The following is an 18,997-nucleotide window of genomic DNA, read 5'->3' as shown; positions in this document are numbered from 1 at the left end:
ATCTTTTTCAAACAAAGCTCAAATAATGGTTTAAAAAGTCACAGCATCAGGAATGCAACCATCATGTTCCATTTTTGACAACAGGGTCAATGCATCTTTAAACAGACCCTCTTTAGAAAGACTATTGATCATAATATTGTATGTCTGCCTGGACGTTTAGACAGGAAGATCCTGAAAAATCTCCTGAGCATGTTTAAGTTTTCCACATTTGCATAGGCCATCAATAAGTATGTTGTACGAGTGTATATTTGGTTAATGCCAATCTCTTCCATTTTACTGAATAACACAAGTGCCTTGTCAAGTTGTAGGTTTTTGCACAAGGCATCTATCAAGAAATTGTAAATGAATATAGAAGGTTGACCTTTATCATGCATCTCAATAAAAAGCTCCAAAGCACGAGAGATTCTCTTTGATTTGCCCAAGCCATCATCAATAAGAGTGTTGTAAGTTACCGTGGTAGGAACTAAGTTCTTGCGGCACAAGTTTAGATGTACAAAACTACAAACTAAAATCAAGGCAAGAGAAATATTGATGCAGAAAAATATCTGCTTTGAAATACTTTGGTGGCTAAACCACACACTCATTTAAGCAGGTCGAAATCCAGTGTAAAGCAAATATTGCCAATCTCCATAGAGAAGTCATTGATCAACAAGCAAACTAACAATAAAATTTGAAGTTGGGAAACCATAACCGAATTATTAACACACTCATATTTTAGAACCACATATTTTTCACAATAATGTAATTTTCCTTATATAGAATGCAATGGATTTGCAAATGTTTATAACACTCTTTTTTGTTTTTCTTAGTTTGTAGCATGATAATAGTTAAGATATATGATCTCATACGATAACAGTAAAGAACTATTAATTACTATAAAGAGATCTTAAACACTAAACCTGTAAGCTACAACTAGGAATATCCTCTAAAGAATCAATAAAGCATAGTGGAATTAAAAAGGACGATAGCAATTACAAAAATTAAAAGTTCAAAATTAATTGAATAAAAATGAGATAATCAAGACATCAGTGGTATTGATGTTGTGGCATTGCCAAAGTTCTCTGACCCAACAGATACAGAATTTACAGAACTATGATACATATTCTGCGATGATAGGGAGGTGATTTCAATTTGAGTTGATGTATCTTACCTTCATGGCTTCATTCATCCATTCAATAAGCCTCTAGCAATCATTTTCCGAAGAAGTTTTTCTGCCATGTCATTCTCACCTTTTTCAAACAAAGCACGAATAACGATTTCAAAAGTCACAGCATTTGGTAAGCAACCGTTGTCTTCCATTTTTGACATCAGGGCCAATGCTTCTTCAAATAAGCCCTCATTGCAGAGCCCATTGATCATAATAGTGTATGTCCTCACATTTTTATGGTAGTTTTTAATGGAAAGATCTTGAAAAATCTCTTTTGCTTCTATAAGTCTTCCATTTTTGCATAGGCCATCAATAAGTATATTATACGTGAATATATCCGGACCAATGCCACTCTTTTTCATTTGATTAAATAACATAAGTGCCTTGTCAACTTGTTTGATATTGAACATCCCATCCAACAAGGAAGTGTAAGTGATTATATTAGCAGGTTGACCTTTATTATGCATCTCAACAAGAAGCTTTGAAGCACAAGAGATTCTCTTTGATTTGCACAAGCCATCAATTAGGGTATTGTAAGTTATTGTGTTTGGAACCAGGTTCTTGCGCTGCATTTCTTCAAGGAGACTCACTGCTTCATCGACCAGCTTTATCTTGCATAACCCATTAACCATGATATTGTAACTCCAGATATTAGGAGACACTCTACTTTGAGCCATTGTGTTGAATACATATTTTGCCTTATTTAATTCATTAACCAAGCAATACCCATCCATTAAACAATTATAAGTAACCACAGTTGGTTCCACAGCATCTTTTGTCATCACAGCCAACACACTCTTAGCATCTTTGATATTTCCCTCCTTACATAGTCCATCAATCAAAGTATTATAGGTACGAACATTTGGAGTAATGTTTTTTAGCATCATATGATTTAGTAAATCAATGGCTTCCTTAAGTTGGCCCGCAAGGCACAATCCATAAGTTAGAGTGCTGTACGTGATAACATTGGGAGAGATTCCCTTAGCAAGCATTTCGGAGTATAAATGAAAAGCATCACTTACAAATGTAACCTTGCACAAGCTATCAATAATTGTGTTGTACATGGCGACATTAGGAGCAATCCCATACCGTGGGATCTTTCTCAACACTTGAATAGCAGCTGATGTGTGTCCGGTCTTACAGAGTCCATTAATCAAGATCCCATAAGTGACTTGGTCGAATTGAAATCCATGAGCCAACACTCTGTCATGAAAGTGCTGTGCTTTTTCAACATTACCGCATAGACAGAGACCTTTAACGAGTGTATTCAATGTTACAGTATTAGGTTGATAATCCATTCTGAAAATCTTGGCCAATACAGAGAAAGCAAGCGTCATACGACCCATGCCGCAACAACAATTAATCACGATGCTCAAAGTAACTATGCTGGGAGCAATTCCCCTGGATTGCAATTGCTGAAAAAGGGAAATGGCGGGGGAGAAATGGTGCGTCTTGGCAAGAGACCCCAAAATCTGGTTAAATTGGATGATGGATGGAGGGCGACGCATAGAGAGCATGCGAGTGAAGGAATCAACAGCTTCATCAACATGGCGAGGGGATGTGAGCTCAGAATGAGAGTGAAGGCTTGACATTGAACATGAACAGGAAGGAAAGCGAAAAGGGAAAACATAGGGCACAATATGAAGAGAGAAGCTGAACCTGGAGAATGATGCTGCACGCAACATGTTTGTGTAAAATCCGTTCAAACGAGAAGAAGGAGTTGGAATAGAAAAGAGCGAATTGAATGATGGAAACAATCACTGTCATGGAAATTAAGGAATTTAATTAAATTCTTGAGTAAACACAAGAAAAAAGAGTAAAATAAAAAAAGTTTTTCAAAAGAGACGCTAAATTAAAAGAAATATTCTTATAGACATATAAATTGATGAAGGATATCCTTCATATGTATATTAAAATAAATTTGTACAATTACAAGAGATATGTTAGAAGATTATTAAAATTTTTTAATTTTGACTATTAATTAGTTATTAATATTTAAAAATATAGAATAAAGTATATTGTCGAATTATTAAATTAAAAAAATGCATAAAAATTATTTTGGTCTTTAATGTTGAGGATCAGAATCGAAACCATCTTCAATTTAATTTTTTATTTAGAATTATCTTTAACGTTTTTTTTATTTAAATCGTCCTTTTAACTTTTTCTAGACAAAAATACCCTATACTACCATCAGTACCTTTACTTCCACCACCACCACCTTTACGTCCACCACCAAGAAAAACATTAATGAAATCAACACAAATTCAATAAATCAAAGAATTAGAAATTCAACTCAACAACCAAATCAACACACAACAACAATAAAATCAGAAAACAACAAATTAAAATCAGAAGAAGAAGCGAAGCTCAAGCAGAAGTTTAAGCAAAAGCAAAAGAAGAAGAAGCAGAACCATTGGCGCTTCCCCGACGACAGCTCGTGGGCGAATCGGCGGCGACGACTCAACGGCGTAGTCTCCCGATGCCGATGCGACAGCGGCGGCAAACCCTAACAGCGCCGGCGCATTTCCTTTCCCTCTTCTCTTCTCCCCCGTCGCAGCCCCTCTCCTTTCTTCTTTCTTTCAGCAACGGCCACGGCAGCTCCAAGCTTTGCCGGCGCCGTCCCCCTTCCCCTCGCCCGCTTCCCCTTCCCCTTCCCCTTCCCCTTCCCCCTCTTCCTTTCCCCTTTCTTCTTTTCCTCCCCTTTCCCCTTCGCGTTTCCTTTCCGCCCCCCTTCCCCCAACGTGGTTTTTTTTTTATAATTTTTTTAATAAAGTAAGGGTAGTTTAGAAATAAAATTAAAAATTTTATTAAAAATGACTAAAATAATACTTATTCCTTAAAAAAATAGACTAAAAAAATTGATTAATGACTAAATGATGACAAAAAATAATAAATTATTATGACTTTTATTTTTTTTTTAATTACAAAACTATCCTCTTTTTAATATATGGTTCATTAGTTCATATGTGAGCACTATTGTTGTGAATTGTGGCAACAATTAATTTTTAATTTAATTTTAATAAAATAAAAAAAATTATATAATCGTCGACGACTTTTTTTATAATAATTCTAGACTATGTAAAGAAACTCCATTCAAATATTTTGGTCATTTTCGCATGTAAAACATTTTTAAGAAACCTGCAAAATTTAGAAAAAATATATAGGAACATAGAGCATAAACCATTCTAATTTCTAAGTTTTTGCAAATATATAAATATTAATAAAAAATTCAAACATCTAATTGTATGTTTTTTATAAGACAAAAACTTATATGTAGTTATTTTTACATAAAATTAATAATCAAGTATGTAAAATTATGTAATAGTTTTCAGTTGCTATTAAAGAACTGGATGTGAATTTTTACTTTGTTTTTTACATAATGTAAAAAATAATTCTTACTTACGTGATTTGGAAGTAATAATATAATATTATTACATTCCTTCCCCCAATATCCCCTGTATACTCTGTTATACACAAAAGCAGGATGTCTATTCAAGCAAGCATCATGATGTAAACGTATAAAAGCTCATACTGAAATAAAACTGTCAACAAACACCAATCAATTTACAAGTGCACAAGATAATTACAACCCATTTCTACAATTCAAAACTAGCCATGTCCCACTTTCTTTCACAACAACAACAACAACAAAAGAAGAGAAAAGAAAAGAAAACTTCATTTTCAGAGAATGAAGGAAAATTGCTCTTACAATCAGGTCCGCTTCGCATTTCTCGTCTCTGCCTTTGCTTCACTGGAACAACAACCACCACCATGCTCATGATAATGATGGTGGTGGTGGTGGGGGTGATGACCCCCACTGTGATGATGCTGATGCGTCTGCTTCCCCTTGAGTTGCTTCTTCATGTCATAAGCATTCTCCGCATCTACATAATACTTCGCCTCCATATCATGAATCTTATAACCCAATGTCTTCGTGTACAAATTAAATGCAGCACGATTGCTCTTTCTAACATGCAGGGAGACGTACTCAGCACCAAACACCTATGTCACATTTGGTAAACACAATTAGACATTCAGATACTAAGCCCCTTTGTAAAGCTAACTAGTGATTACAGAATCTAACATCTAATAAACTTGTAATTGAACATGAATAACTTGCTAACTGAAGCTACAAAGAAAGGGAGAAAAAAAGTGAAAAAACATTTTATTAAACCAAAATTTACAAATCTAACACTCCTGTTTTATATATATTAAAACAATGTCATCTCTTTTGAAAATCTGTTGTCAAATGATTACCTATTTCACCTGTCTAATTAGGTTTCTCTCAAGCAAATTGCTTTAAGAGATGGTGCTCATTCTGAAGAAGCAGAAGTAGTTTAGGCCTGTAGATACTTGTCTATACCCTTGTTAATTATGCATTTATATAGCATGAATATATATAAAGAGCTTCCAAAATCTTCTTGGTGCATATTTCCATGACTTTTGACGTCTACAATTTACATATTGGCCACTTAAAATTCATTTGTAAAAGTTGATTCTCTCATTTTTGTATGCTTCCACGTTTCCTGCAGATGCAATTTTATGAACTTCTCTAGGAATACACAATGCACATAACTTATTTTTCATATTGTTTACTATTTTTGTTAACTGTTACATTTCCAGGGAATTTTTATAGCTTAGGGCTCTTATGTGATAGAAAATGAATTTTTATCTCATTCCTGTATCCAAGGCGAATAAATTATATTGACCAAACCATATAACTTATGCACATTCATAACTTCCCACTCATTAACCGTTTTGATGATAATTTCTTCTCCTGAGCATGTTTAAGTTTTCCACTTTTGCATAGGCCATCAATAAGTATGGTGTATGAGTGTATATTTGGTTAATGCCAATCTCTTCTATTTTACTGAATAACACAAGTGCCTTGTCAAGTTGTCGGTTTTTGCACAAAGCATCTATCAAGAAATTGTAAGTGAATATAGAAGAAGGTTGACCTTTATCATGCATCTCAATAAAAAGCTCTAAAGCACGAGAGATTCTCTTTGATTTGCCCAAGTCATCAATAAGAGTGTTGTAAGTTACCGTGCTAGGAACTAAGTTCTTGCGACAAAAGTTTAGATGTCCAAAACTACAAGCTAAAATCAAGGCAAGAGAAATATTGATGCGGAAAAATATCTGCTTTGAAATGCCTAGGTGGCCAAACCACACTCATTTAAGCAGGTCAAAACCCAGTGTAAAGCAAATATTGGCAATCTCCATAGAGAAGTCATTGATCAACAAGCAAACTAACAATAAAATTTGAAGTTGGGAAACCATAACCGAATTATAACAAACTCATATTTTGGAACCACATTTTTCATAATAATGTAATTTTCCTTATACAGAATGCAATGGAATTGCAAATGTTTATAGCACTCTTTTTTGTTTTTCTTAGTTTGTAGCATGATAATAGTTAAGATATATGATCTCATAGGATAACAGTAAAGAACTATTAAATAATATAAAGAGATCTTAAACACTAAACCTATAGGCTACAACTAGGAATATCCTCTAAAGAATCAATAAAGCATAGTGGAATTAAAAAGGATGATAGCAATTACAATAATTGAAAGTTCAAAACTAATTGAATAAAAATGAGATAGTCAAGACATCAGTGGTATTGATGTTATGGCATTGCCAAAGTTCTGTGACCCAACAGATACAGAATTTACAGAACTATGATACATATTCTGCAACAATAGAGAGGTGATTTCAATTTGAGTTGATGTATCTTACCTTCATTCATCCGTTCAATAAGCCTCTAGCAATCATTTCCCGAAGAAGTTTCTCTGCCATGTCATTCTCACCTTTTTCAAACAAAGCACGAATAACGATTTCAAAAGTCACAGCATTTGGTAAGCAACCATTGTCTTCCATTTTTGACATCAGGGCCAATGCTTCTTCAAATAAGCCCTCTTTGCAGAGCCCATCGATCATAATAGTGTATGTCCTCACATTTGGATGATAGTTTTTAATAGAAAGATCTTGAAAAATCTCTTTTGCTTCTATAAGTCTTCCATTTTTACATAGGCCATCAATAAGTATATTATACGTGAATATATTGGGATCAATGCCACTCTTTTTCATTTCATTAAATAACACAAGTGCCTTGTCAACTTGTTTGATATTGAACATCCCATCCAACAAGGAAGTGTAAGTGATTATATTAGCAGGTTGACCTTTATTATGCATCTCAACAAGAAGCTTTGAAGCACAAGAGTTTCTCCTTGATTTTCCCAAGCCATCAATTAGAGTATTGTAAGTTACCGTGTTAGGAACCAAGTTCTTGCGACGCATCTCTTCAAAGAGATTCAAGGCATCATCCATCAATTTACTTTTGCACAAGCCATTAATAATAATATTGTAACTTTGGATATCAGGAGCCATTCCTATCTGGGCCATTGTGTCAAATATGCATTTTGCCTTGTTTAATTCGTTAACCGAGCAATACCCATCCATTAAACAATTATAAGTAACCACAGTTGGCTCCACAGAATCTTTTGTCATCACAGCCAACACACTCTTGGCATCTTTGATATTTCCCTCCTTACATAGTCCATCAATCAAAGTATTATAGGTACGAACATTTGGAGTAATGCTTTTCAGCATCATATGATTTAGTAAATCAATGGCTTCCTTAAGTTGGCCCACAAGGCACAATCCATAAGTTAGAGTGTTGTACGTGATAACATTGGGAGAGATTCCCTTAGCAAGCATTTCAGAGTATAAATGAAAAGCATCACTTACAAGCGTAACCTTGCACAAGCTATCAATAATTGCGCTGTACATGACGACATTAGGAGCAATGCCATATCGTGGGATCTTTCTCAACAGTTGAATAGCAGCTGATGTGTGTCCGGTCTTACAGAGCCCATTGATCAAGGTCCCATAAGTGACTTGGTTGAAGCGAAATCCATGAGCCAGCACTCTGTCATGAAAGTGCAGTGCTTTTTCAACATTACCGCAGAGACAGAGACCTTTAATGAGTGTAGTCAATGTTATGGTATCAGGCTGAAAACCCATCCTTAAAATCTTGGCGAATATAGAGAAAGCGAGGGTGATCCGACCCATGCCGCAACAACAATTAATTACGATGCTCAAAGTAACTATGCAGGGAGCAATTCCCCTGGCTTGCAATTGCTGAAAAAGGGAAATGGCGGGGGAGAAATGGTTGGTCTTGGCAAGAGACCCCAAAATCTTGTTAAATTGCATGATAGATGGAGTGCGACGCATGGAGAGCATGCGGGTGAAGGAATCAACAGCTTCATCAACATGGCGAGGGGATTTGAGCTGAGAATGAGAGTGAAGGCTTGACATTGAACATGAACAGGAAGGAAAGGGAAAAGAGGGGATATGAAGAGAGAAGCTGAATCTGGAGAATGAGAGTGATGAAAATGATGCTGCACGCAACATTTTGTGTAAAATCCGATCAAATGAGACGAAGGAGTTAGAAGAGAAAATAGCGAATTCAATGGTGGAAACAATCACTGTTCATGGAAACAAAGGTTGGTTGAGACTTGATAGTTGCACCAAAGCAAAAACCATGCTAGGGTGTCAGCTAAATTGTCTGATTTGCAATTCTATTATTATTAAAGATTAAAATAGGGTAAAACACAAAATTAAACTAAATTCAACTCAATATTACACAATTTATTCAAATAAAAAAAAGTTATATAAATTTTTTTGATAATTTTTTTATATAAATCGAATGAGTCAGACTATATTTAATTATTTATGTAAATCAAAACACGCTAGTTCGATTTATGCATGTAGTATCTTAATAAATCTAATCCCCTTATTTCGATTTAGTAAGACAGTATATATAAATTAGGCAGCATACATAAATTAAAACAAGGTGATTAGATTTATATAAAGAATTAAATTTAGTCTGACTCATTTGATTTACATAAAAAGGTAATTAAAAATATTTATGTAACGTTTTTTAATAATTATAATTTTTTCATTAATTTGATAATTTAAATAATTATCAATAATTATACACTACTCACATATGATTTCTACTTTCTTCGATTCTCCATATTTATGATTACACTAAACTCTCGTATTCAATTTTTTTCGTTTTGGTTAGGTTTAAAATTTTAAACATTATTTTAGATAGTAACGTACATGAACAAAAATTACTAATTTCTAAAAAAATTGATGTGATTTAAAATTGTTCATTTGAAATTACCACATTATTTTTATAAAAATCAACACATTTAAATTAGTATTAAAAAAATTAGTATTAAAAAAAATAAAAAATTATAAAAAAAATAAAAATTTGATAAATCTTATTTGATCATGTATAATAAAAAAATTCAAATGTGTTGGTTTTTAGAAATATAATGAGCTTATTTTAAATGGACAGTTTTAAATTACTATTTTTGTGTAAATTTATCTGTTTTTCTAAAAATTAGTGATTTTTTACATGTATGCTAGTAATTTAAAACTAACCATCTATCTCTACTATTATTTGAAACCATCTATTTTAAAAAGTTCAGTACAAAAAATTATGAAAAAGTTATTAATTTAAAATTTAAAATATAAATAAGATATAATTTAATTAAAGTCAATCTAAATAGTAATAAAATATATCAATTTTTTTTAAAAATTGGTCTAAATTAAATTATTAATATTATTTTATTATTTTAAAAAAATATATTTTTATATTTATAAAAATTATATTTTTATATTTATAACTTCATATATCTCGTTTATGGTATAAACGAGATAACTATGAATTTATCTTATTATGTGTATTTTTTTAAATTCTATTATCTCGTTTGTAAACGAGATAATGCCAAATAAAATAGTGTCTTATATCGTTTATAGTGTAAACGAGATATAAGTAATCTTAATTTGTTTACACGACAAACAGAACATGTAAAAAAATAAAAATTGGTAAATATGCTACAAATTATTTATATTCGTAAATAAAATATTTATTTAAAAAATCTTAATGTACGTATATGTATAGTGTATCAATATTTTAAAGAAATAATTTTTATACTTAATTTCATAAATTAAATGATAATATTATTGATATAGTATTTTAATTATTTTTCTCAAATTATATATTGTAAATCGAAATACATTGGTTCGATTTATTCATGAATGCATACTGTCATAGTAAATCTAATTACCCTCTTCTGATTAGATTTACTAGGACAGCATGCATGCATAAATCGAACCAGTGTGTTTCGATTTACATAAAAAGTTAAATCTAATTTGACTCATTCGATTTACATAAAGAAGTAATTGAGAAGATCTATGTAACGTTTTTTATTTGGATGAATCGTGTAATATTAAATTGGGTTTGGTTTAATTATGTGTTTTATCCAATTAAAATATGAACATTATCTTTAATAAATTGAAATAAATAAATAAATAAAATACAAAGATAGAATAATAAAAAATATAAAATTTATTTTATTCATGTAATTATTTTTTTAAAATTATACATTTAAATTTAAAATAAAATTAGAATTTATGTTTTAATATAAATATTTTTTTTACTTTAATATTTTTTAAAAACACAATTATTTATATTTTTTGTGGGAGATAATTTCTTTATATTCGCACAATATAGCTGATTATTTAAAAAAAGAAAATTTATAATTATATTTTTTGTTGTCTGACTAATGATCTATGAAAAAAAATGTTAAGGAAGTGGAGATTTTTTTTATTGGACTATTGTGTTCAACTCATTTTAACTAGAAGCTAATTATAAAAATATGTTAAAATTAAATTGTATTTTAAATTCAGAAATTTAATTAAATTCTTGAGTAACCATAAGGATAAAAAATAGTAAAATACAATTTTTTTTCTCAAGAGACATTAAACTAAAACAAAAATATGATATTCTTATAGATATATAAACAAATTAAGGTTATAGCTGATTTGTATATAAAGTAAAAGAGGTAAATATTAAATTGGTACTCGAAAAATTTTGATACTGACAAAATGATACATGACTTTTGTTATTAATAAAATGGTCCTCCAATAATTTTAAAATTTGACAAGTGTGTCCCTAAATTCTCTGGAGTACATTTCCAATAAAAACGATGCTGAAATGGCCACCGTGATTTGATGACAAGGCAATTTGTTTTGAGTTGGAATTTTTAATTAAATAAATTCTAATCCTACCTGAAAAATCCCTAAATCAATTTAGATTAGTCCTAATTATCTACCCTTATTATTAGTTACTTTGACTAAGTCTTTCATTTTTCACTAAGAGTTAAACTAAAAGGTCACATAAAGAGTGAGAGACGTTTACTGTGAAAGTCGATCTTGGCGTGAAAAAGAAGGAAAGGATGTGACACGTGAGAGACATTGATGAATCTGGAATTTTAAGTGCAAAGGATTGCAAAGAGCATTATCGTGACTTCACTCTTCGCTGTGAATGACCTTACGCTGATTTTATGTACATTGCCTTTGTGGACAACTTTATGATGACTTTGATTGTTTTGGTAGTTTATCATGTTTGTTGTTTGTTTTCTACACTTACAACATTGCTATAGTCGTTAAGGATGTAAACCCCTTTTTTTGCCACTATCAAAGACATATGACTATACTTCTGGTTTATTCATTCTATCTTTCTTCTATAATATTTTAGATGGATAATCTAATTATATTTGTGTATCATTACATAGGTTCTTTACAAAGGGATGGGGACGGTAATGTTACATACCAAGGGGGTTTAGTTACTAATATTCATAGGGTGAATATGGAGACATGCAATTTATTTTTTGTTGAGGACTTATTTCTAGACTTGGAATTATCCTGCATATAATGAAGTTTATTAGTTAAAATCTGATCTAGATTTAGCCAACGGCCTGAGAGTTCTTAGGATCGATATTGAAGTTATGAGGATGAGTGAGAGTGCTATGAAGAATGATAACATTATTCATCTTTATTTTGACCACCCTATTAATATCAATCTTGACATTATTGAGGAAGATGTGGTCTCTAATGGTAGTAGTGAGAGTGTAAATAAAATCAATTCACCTGCTGATAATATGCACGAATATGAAATTACTAATAAGAAAATTGGTGAGACTAATGAGAAGGAGAATAAAGTTACTGTTGAAATGAATGAATAAGGGTAATGAAGTTGTGAATGAGCCCAATGTTATAGTGAATGAGAGGAATGTTGAGATTAATGAGTTGAATGAAGGTGTGAATGATTCTATGAATGAAGCTGTAAATGAAGTAAATGGAATAATGAGATTGGAATTGCATCAGCTCCAGAGAAGAGCGTTAAGAAGGTTAGAAAGAGACATCCAAGACCACCACCAAATGATTTACCTCCAAAAAAAAAAGGAGTGATGAATTTAGACAAGTTGAAACAGTAGATGAAGCCACACATGAGAATGATGCTAATGATGTTAATAATGAAGGTGCCAATGAAGACCGCAATCAAAATGCTTCTCATGATGCTAACAAAGGTGCTAATTTGGATCAACCAATTGTGGATGAGATCGTGACAGAAGTTGTAATAGAAAACACAATAGGTAAACCTTTTTATTATGTTTACTTAGATAATTTTTTCGAAAAATATTGTACTATTGTTGTGAAACATGTTGTCTCATTGCATAAGTTGCACGAGTTGCTTACCTTTCTTAACAGTTTTGTGACAGATGATGTTACACAAACAACTGAGAATTCAAATAGAAGAAAAAATCATCTAAGGCTTTAACCTTCTGGACAAAGAATTGTTTTTGGAAGGGACAATGAAGCACCAAGAGTAGAGGTGCCTAATTCGAATAGAGAAGCTGAAGACAGTGGACCTGAAATATATCAATACGAGTATGAAGAACTATGTAGCCCTCTTGGGTTAGATGATGAAGCAAAAGCTATATTTTCTCAACATAACCCGTACACACCGTATGAAAAATTATTCTAGAGTTGAACATGAAGTTTGAGATAATGGACCACTTTAAAGCAGGAGTGCAAAAGCACAACATACAAATTAGGAGACAGATCTTCGATCTTAGAAATGAGAAGAAGAAGTACAGAGTGATATGCTATGACACCAATTGTCCTTAGTTGTATTACTGTGCTAGGACCAAATATATACCTTTGTCTTAAATTAAGAGTTTAAGACCTTTATAGATGAACATACTTACCCGAAAAGCAACAAGAGTAAGTCGGTCACATGTATTTGGGTTTCTAAAGAACTGGTATCAAAGTTCAGAATCCATCTCAACATGTTACTGAAAGAGGCACAAGAGTGGTTTAAGATTGAGTATGATATTTCTGTGGGTCAGAAGATGATGTATAGGGCTATGAAAAAGGCAAAATATATCATTGAAGGCACGGAGAAGGACCAATACATACGGTTGAAAGACTATCTGCATGAGATAATGAAGGTTAATTCTGGGTCAAAAGCAAACATAGGAACATCCCAAAGTCGGATAGGTTACCAAAGTTCATGAAATTATATGTTTGTTTGACTGCTCCCACGAATGAATTTAGGGCAAGATGTAGACCCTTTATATCATTGGATGTGACTTTTCTAAAAAGTTACTTTGGAGGACAATTACTAACAATCATTTTTCAAGATGCGAACAACCAACTATTTTCAATTGCATATTGGATTGTGAATGTAGAGAGACAAGGAAAAATTGGAGATTCTTTCTTGAAGAATTATATATCGACATAGGGGACTATAATGAGAATAAATGAGTTTTTATGTCTTACCAGCAAAAGGTGATATATGCACTATGAATTCTTCTTTGTCATGTTAATTTCTTTATATCATTGCATGAATATCTTCCAATTATTTAATCTACTCTTCAATATAGGGACTAATACCAGTATTACAAGATATCATGCCGGGTGTTAAGCACAAATTTTGTTGTATGCACATGTGGAGAAACCTGAACTAAAGGGTAAAGAACTAAAGGGATCATTTTCGTAATGTGCCAAAGTAACCACTGATCAAGAATTTAATAATGCAATGACCAATATGAAAAAAGGATCAATTCACAAGCACGAGACACTATAAAAAAAACGTTGAAAATTGTAGGATTTACTGTCGAAATTATCAAAAAAATCTGCCGGTATAAATTTTGTCGATAACTATTTACTGGAGATTTTTTCGTCTGCCGCTAATTACCGACAGATATAAAATTTTAATTGCAAAATTTTAGAGCTTGTTACCGGCAGATTTAACCGACAGTAAATTCGACGGTAAATTTAAAAAAAAAATTTCAAAATTTAATATATAATTTTAAATATTTAAATTTAATAATTCAAACAAAAAATTAACAAAAGAATTATTAACAAAAACTAAACAATTATTATAAAAAAATTGAAGTAATAAAAAACAATAACAACAAATAAATTCAATATATAACTATATAGCAAAAAAATTAATAATACCTAATAAAAAATTAACAAAAAAATTATTAACAAGAATCGAATAATTATTATAAAAAAATTTAACAAATTAATAAGAACAATGACAACAACATTAACAATTACTGATAAATCAATAAGAATCATAATAGTAATAACTACAAAAACTAAATAATCATTAACAAATGATTGAAGTAATAAAAAATAATAATAGTTAGGCAAATAAATTTAATATACAATTACATACCAAAAAATTTAATAATATTGAACAAAAAATTAGCAAAAGAATTATTAACAAAAATTGAATAATTATTATCAAAATATTTAGAGAAAAACTCAAATCAGCTCCTGACAATTATCTCGAAAGACAACGAGGCTCCTGACAAAAAAAAAATCTCAATCCGGTCCTGACAAAAAAAAATCTAACTCGGTCCCTGACAATTACCTCGAAAGGACAACGAGATCCCTGTGCCAAAAAAAATCAATGTTATTTTTTTTTGTATAGGGGCTAATCAGTCCCAAAAAAATTATCAGGGGTCAGATTGGATATTTTATTTTTTGGGAATCTCGTTGTCCTTTCGAAATAATTGTCAGGAGTCAAATGAGATATTCAGTCAAATATTTAATAAATCAACGAAAACAATGACAACCACAACTACAATCACTAACAAATTAACAAAAATTATAACAGCGATAACTATAAAAATTGAACAATAATTAACAAAAAAATTAAAGTAATCAAGAATAATAACCGGCGACGATAACAGAGAGAGATTAGAGGTGGCGCATATTTTAGCAGGCTACATGTCCACCATATGAATGTGGTGGTGGTAACTATTTAAGATACATAATATTTATGGATATATATAAATTAATAATTTAATATTAGAAGCAAAGTAGTAACAGTAATTGCAGAGACAATCTAAAAAAACGGAAAATGGAAGCGACAGTGATCAAGTATGTGTTGGTGCCTCCTGCTAACCTGCTTCCTCAACACGCACGTAAAGAGGATAGAAAATGAATCATTATCTCTTTCTTGGATCAAAGGTGAATAAGGCCGCGTGGACCTGTCGAAGTAAGGAAAAATCGTATATATGTTTGGAATAAATCCTATTTGAAAAAAGTTAAAAGGAGTAGTATTTCGTTGAAAGATTTTATATATTTGTCTTTTTTTAAAATATTTTTTTAGATAAAAATTCTATTTTTTTTCTTTTCAGATGGTAAATATTTTTTAGAACATAAAGTGTGAATTAAATTTATATTTAAATTCAAATTGAGATACTGATGCAAGTTCTTTCTTTCTGAATTAGGTAGATTTATATCTAAAAGAGATTTACAATAAATTCTTTTAAAATTGACTGTTTGTCCCTCTATTAGTGGTGTTCCGAAATGTCTGCAATCGAGTAAATAGCTCTACGAACGAATGGATCGAATCAAATTAGAAAATGGAAAGATTTATACCCTTCGTCACCATTTTGCTCAAAAATAATTTTTTTAAATTTTTACTTATAAAAAATAATAGTATTAATATTTGGTATAATTTTTAAAATTAAATTATAATTTTTTAAAAAATTATTTAGCAGTTTATAAAAAAATTAAAAAAATAATTTTTTCATAATATACCTATTTTTTATCATATTTTTATAAAATAAATACTTTTAAAATTAAAAATTTAAATACAAAATAACTTATTTACAAATTATTTTTATTAATAATTATTTATTATTTAAATTATTTTTTTAAAAATAACTTATTTAAACTGTTATCCAAATGACCTAAATCATATTGATAGCACTTAGGCACATTGATAACTTTCCACTCATTAACCCTTTTGATAATATAATATACATTGCATTTAATTTCTTCTAGAGTTTTTCATGTTTAATCTGTTTCTCATTTTGGTTGGGCCCATTTTGAAACCAAATACAGCTCTATTTTTTCATAGATAGATAAATCCACAGATAAATGTTACAAACATTTATTTCGGAGTTCTCAATAGCATCATTCTAGCTATTTATTTTAAAGTGAATATCTCATCTGTCCTGATAATTATCTCGAAAGGACAACGAGACAAAAAAAAAATATTCAATCCGATTCCTGATAATTTTTTTTGGGATTGATTAGTCCTTGTGCCAAAAAAAATAACATTTATTTTTTTTGACACAGAGACCTCGTTGTCCTTTCAAGATAATTGTCAAGGATCGAGTTGAATTTTTTTTTGTCAGGGACCAGGTTGAGTTTTTTTTTGTCAGGATCTCGTTGTCCTTCGAAGTAATTGTCAGGGGCTAATTTGAGTTTTTCTCTTTATTTTTATATATTTTTTTCTTGATAACAAAAGAAAGAATATCATTAATGTATTGAGAGAAAAGTACAAATGGGTGGAGGAAAGAGTTTCTCCAAACCATTGGAAATACAAACAAGTTCGGAAGCTTCAATGAACGGCAACTTCCAATCTCTCATCATGTCTGAAAAAATCATATATTTTAGACACAGATGCTAAACACCTTTTTCTATCCCAAACAAACAACTTTTTCTGTGAATCTGTGATGAAATGTACGAAGACGACTGTTCTAGCCAAATGCTCCAAATAGTGGAATATATTGCACATTGCCACAAAAATTTAGCCTCTTTCTTTCTCCCAAAACCTGCAAACATCATCAATAGAGGAATATTTATCTTGAAAATTATAGTAATAAAAAACCAGCATACCAAAATCCACTATAAGAATCAACCGACTCAACAGAAGCATTCAACAAAATAAATCCAAATTAAAACTCTCTCTGGCTATTTGGCAGCCATCAAAAGCAATTGCAGCTCCGACTCCTATCATTAATTATTGCCACAAAAATACAATAGTAACAAGAATCATGACCTCTTTCATTTTCTTCTTCTTCTCCATGTCCTCTATCTTTTCTTCACACGCAATATCTTGAGTTTTGACATCAAGTGTCATCACATGCTTTAGCATAAAAAAGACAGCATCTTGATGTGTGGAACTTCTTCTAATAGATAACGAGATAAAATTGGGAAGTTTAGACTTTAGATGGATAACCTAAATCGATTCTCCTTAGGCTGTAATCTGAAAAGGAAATAAAGATAAAAAGGAAAATCAAAAGAGGCGACACACATTTTAGAAGTTGGATTTATTTTTAAGGTGGAATAGAAAACCGTATAGCTTATGAATGCATCCTTAATCCCCACTTAAATTCGTTTTACTACAGTTCTTGGACGATTCGGTCAAATAAACAACAGTTCACGGTTGCTAATAATAAATGTCAACAGCCATGGGAATTTGTTATACACTCCACCTACAAAGATAAAGAAAAGCAAGTTGCACAGTTTGGGAATAGCAGGGAAACCATAACAAAATTATTAACAATTGTGAAAATCAAAAGTGCAAACTTAATTTAATAAAATTGAGATAATCAAAACATTAGTGATAGTGGGGTCATGGCATTGCCCAAGTCCTCTGCCCCAGCATATAGAGAATTTATATAACTATTCTACATATTCAGCAACAATAGAAATGTAATTTTAATTTGAGATGTATTTGACCTTCTTTTATCTATTCAATAAGCCTCTAGCAATTATTTCACGAAGGAGTTTTTCTGCCGTATCATTCTCATCTTTTTAAAACAAAGCTCAAATAATGGTTTCAAAAGTCACAGCATCAGGAATGCAACCATCATGTTCCATTTTTGACAAAAGGGCCAATGCATCTTCAAACAGACCCTCTCTAGAAAGACTATTAACCATAATATTGTATGTCTGGACATTTAGATGATAGCCTCTAACGGGAAGTATGTTGTATGAGTGTATATTTGGTTAATGCCAATCTCTTCCATTTTACTGAAAAAAACAAGTGCTTTGTCAAGTTGTCGGTTTTTGCACAAAGCATCTATCAAGAAATTGTAAGCGAATATAGAAGGTTGACCTTTATCATGCATCTCAATAAAAAGCTCCAAAGCAGGAGAGATTCTCTTTGATTTCCCAAGTCATCAATAAGAGTGTTGTATTAGGAACTAAGTTCTTCGGACACAAATTTAGATGTACAAAACTACAAAATAAAATCAATGCAAGAGAAATATTGATGCAGAAAAATATCTGCTTTGAAATACTTAGGTAACCAAACCACACACTCATTTAAGCAGGTCAAAATCCAGTGTAAAGCAAATATTGGCAATCTCCATAGAGAAGTCATTGATCAACAAGCAAACTAACTATAAAATTTGAAGTTGGGAAACCATAACCGAATTATTAAAAAACTCATATTTTAGAACCACAATTTTCATAATAATGTAATTTTCCTTATACAGAATGCAATGGATTTGCAAATCTTTATAGCAGTCTTTTGTTTTTCGTAGTTTGTAGCATGATGATCGTTAAGATATATGATCTCATAGGATAACAGTAAAGAACTATTAATTACTATAAAGAGATCTTAAACACTAAACCTGTAAGCTACAACTAGGAATATCCTCTAAA

The 18,997-nt window shown here is 31.1% G+C and overlaps 2 protein-coding genes across 3 annotated transcripts; both read right to left on the bottom strand.

Annotated features, from left to right (window-relative positions):
* Positions 1 to 971: 971 nt before the first annotated feature.
* LOC112802310 (uncharacterized) lies at positions 972 to 3,761 on the bottom strand. 2 transcript variants are annotated; one of them, XM_025845457.2, is made up of 3 exons: positions 3,559 to 3,761; positions 2,807 to 2,907; positions 972 to 2,684 (listed from the first exon to the last, which is right to left on the bottom strand). In XM_025845457.2, the coding sequence occupies exon 3, from the start codon at positions 2,662 to 2,664 to the stop codon at positions 1,165 to 1,167; it is 1,500 nt and encodes a 499-aa protein (XP_025701242.1). In that variant the 5' UTR covers positions 2,665 to 2,684; positions 2,807 to 2,907; positions 3,559 to 3,761; the 3' UTR covers positions 972 to 1,164. The 2 variants fall into 2 exon arrangements, with proteins under 2 accessions (XP_025701242.1, XP_025701241.1); XM_025845456.2 differs by having other exon boundaries at positions 972 to 2,907.
* Positions 3,762 to 6,761: 3,000 nt separating this feature from the next.
* On the bottom strand, positions 6,762 to 9,422 carry LOC112802309 (uncharacterized). The gene has a single exon (XM_025845455.3). It carries the CDS (start codon positions 8,561 to 8,563, stop codon positions 6,893 to 6,895), a length of 1,671 nt encoding a protein of 556 aa, XP_025701240.1. The 5' UTR covers positions 8,564 to 9,422; the 3' UTR covers positions 6,762 to 6,892.
* Between the last annotated feature and the right edge of the window lie 9,575 nt (positions 9,423 to 18,997).

Source organism: Arachis hypogaea, chromosome 5, assembly GCF_003086295.3.
Source record: "Arachis hypogaea cultivar Tifrunner chromosome 5, arahy.Tifrunner.gnm2.J5K5, whole genome shotgun sequence".
Lineage (NCBI taxonomy): Eukaryota > Viridiplantae > Streptophyta > Magnoliopsida > Fabales > Fabaceae > Arachis > Arachis hypogaea.
This window is presented reverse-complemented; position numbering and strand designations above follow the sequence as displayed.

Excerpts from the sequence above, each read along its gene's own strand:
- LOC112802310 (XM_025845456.2), bottom strand. The coding sequence starts at position 2,832 with ATGTTGCGTGCAGCATCATTCTCCAGGTTCAGCTTCTCTCTTCATATT.
- LOC112802309 (XM_025845455.3), bottom strand. The coding sequence starts at position 8,563 with ATGTTGCGTGCAGCATCATTTTCATCACTCTCATTCTCCAGATTCAGC.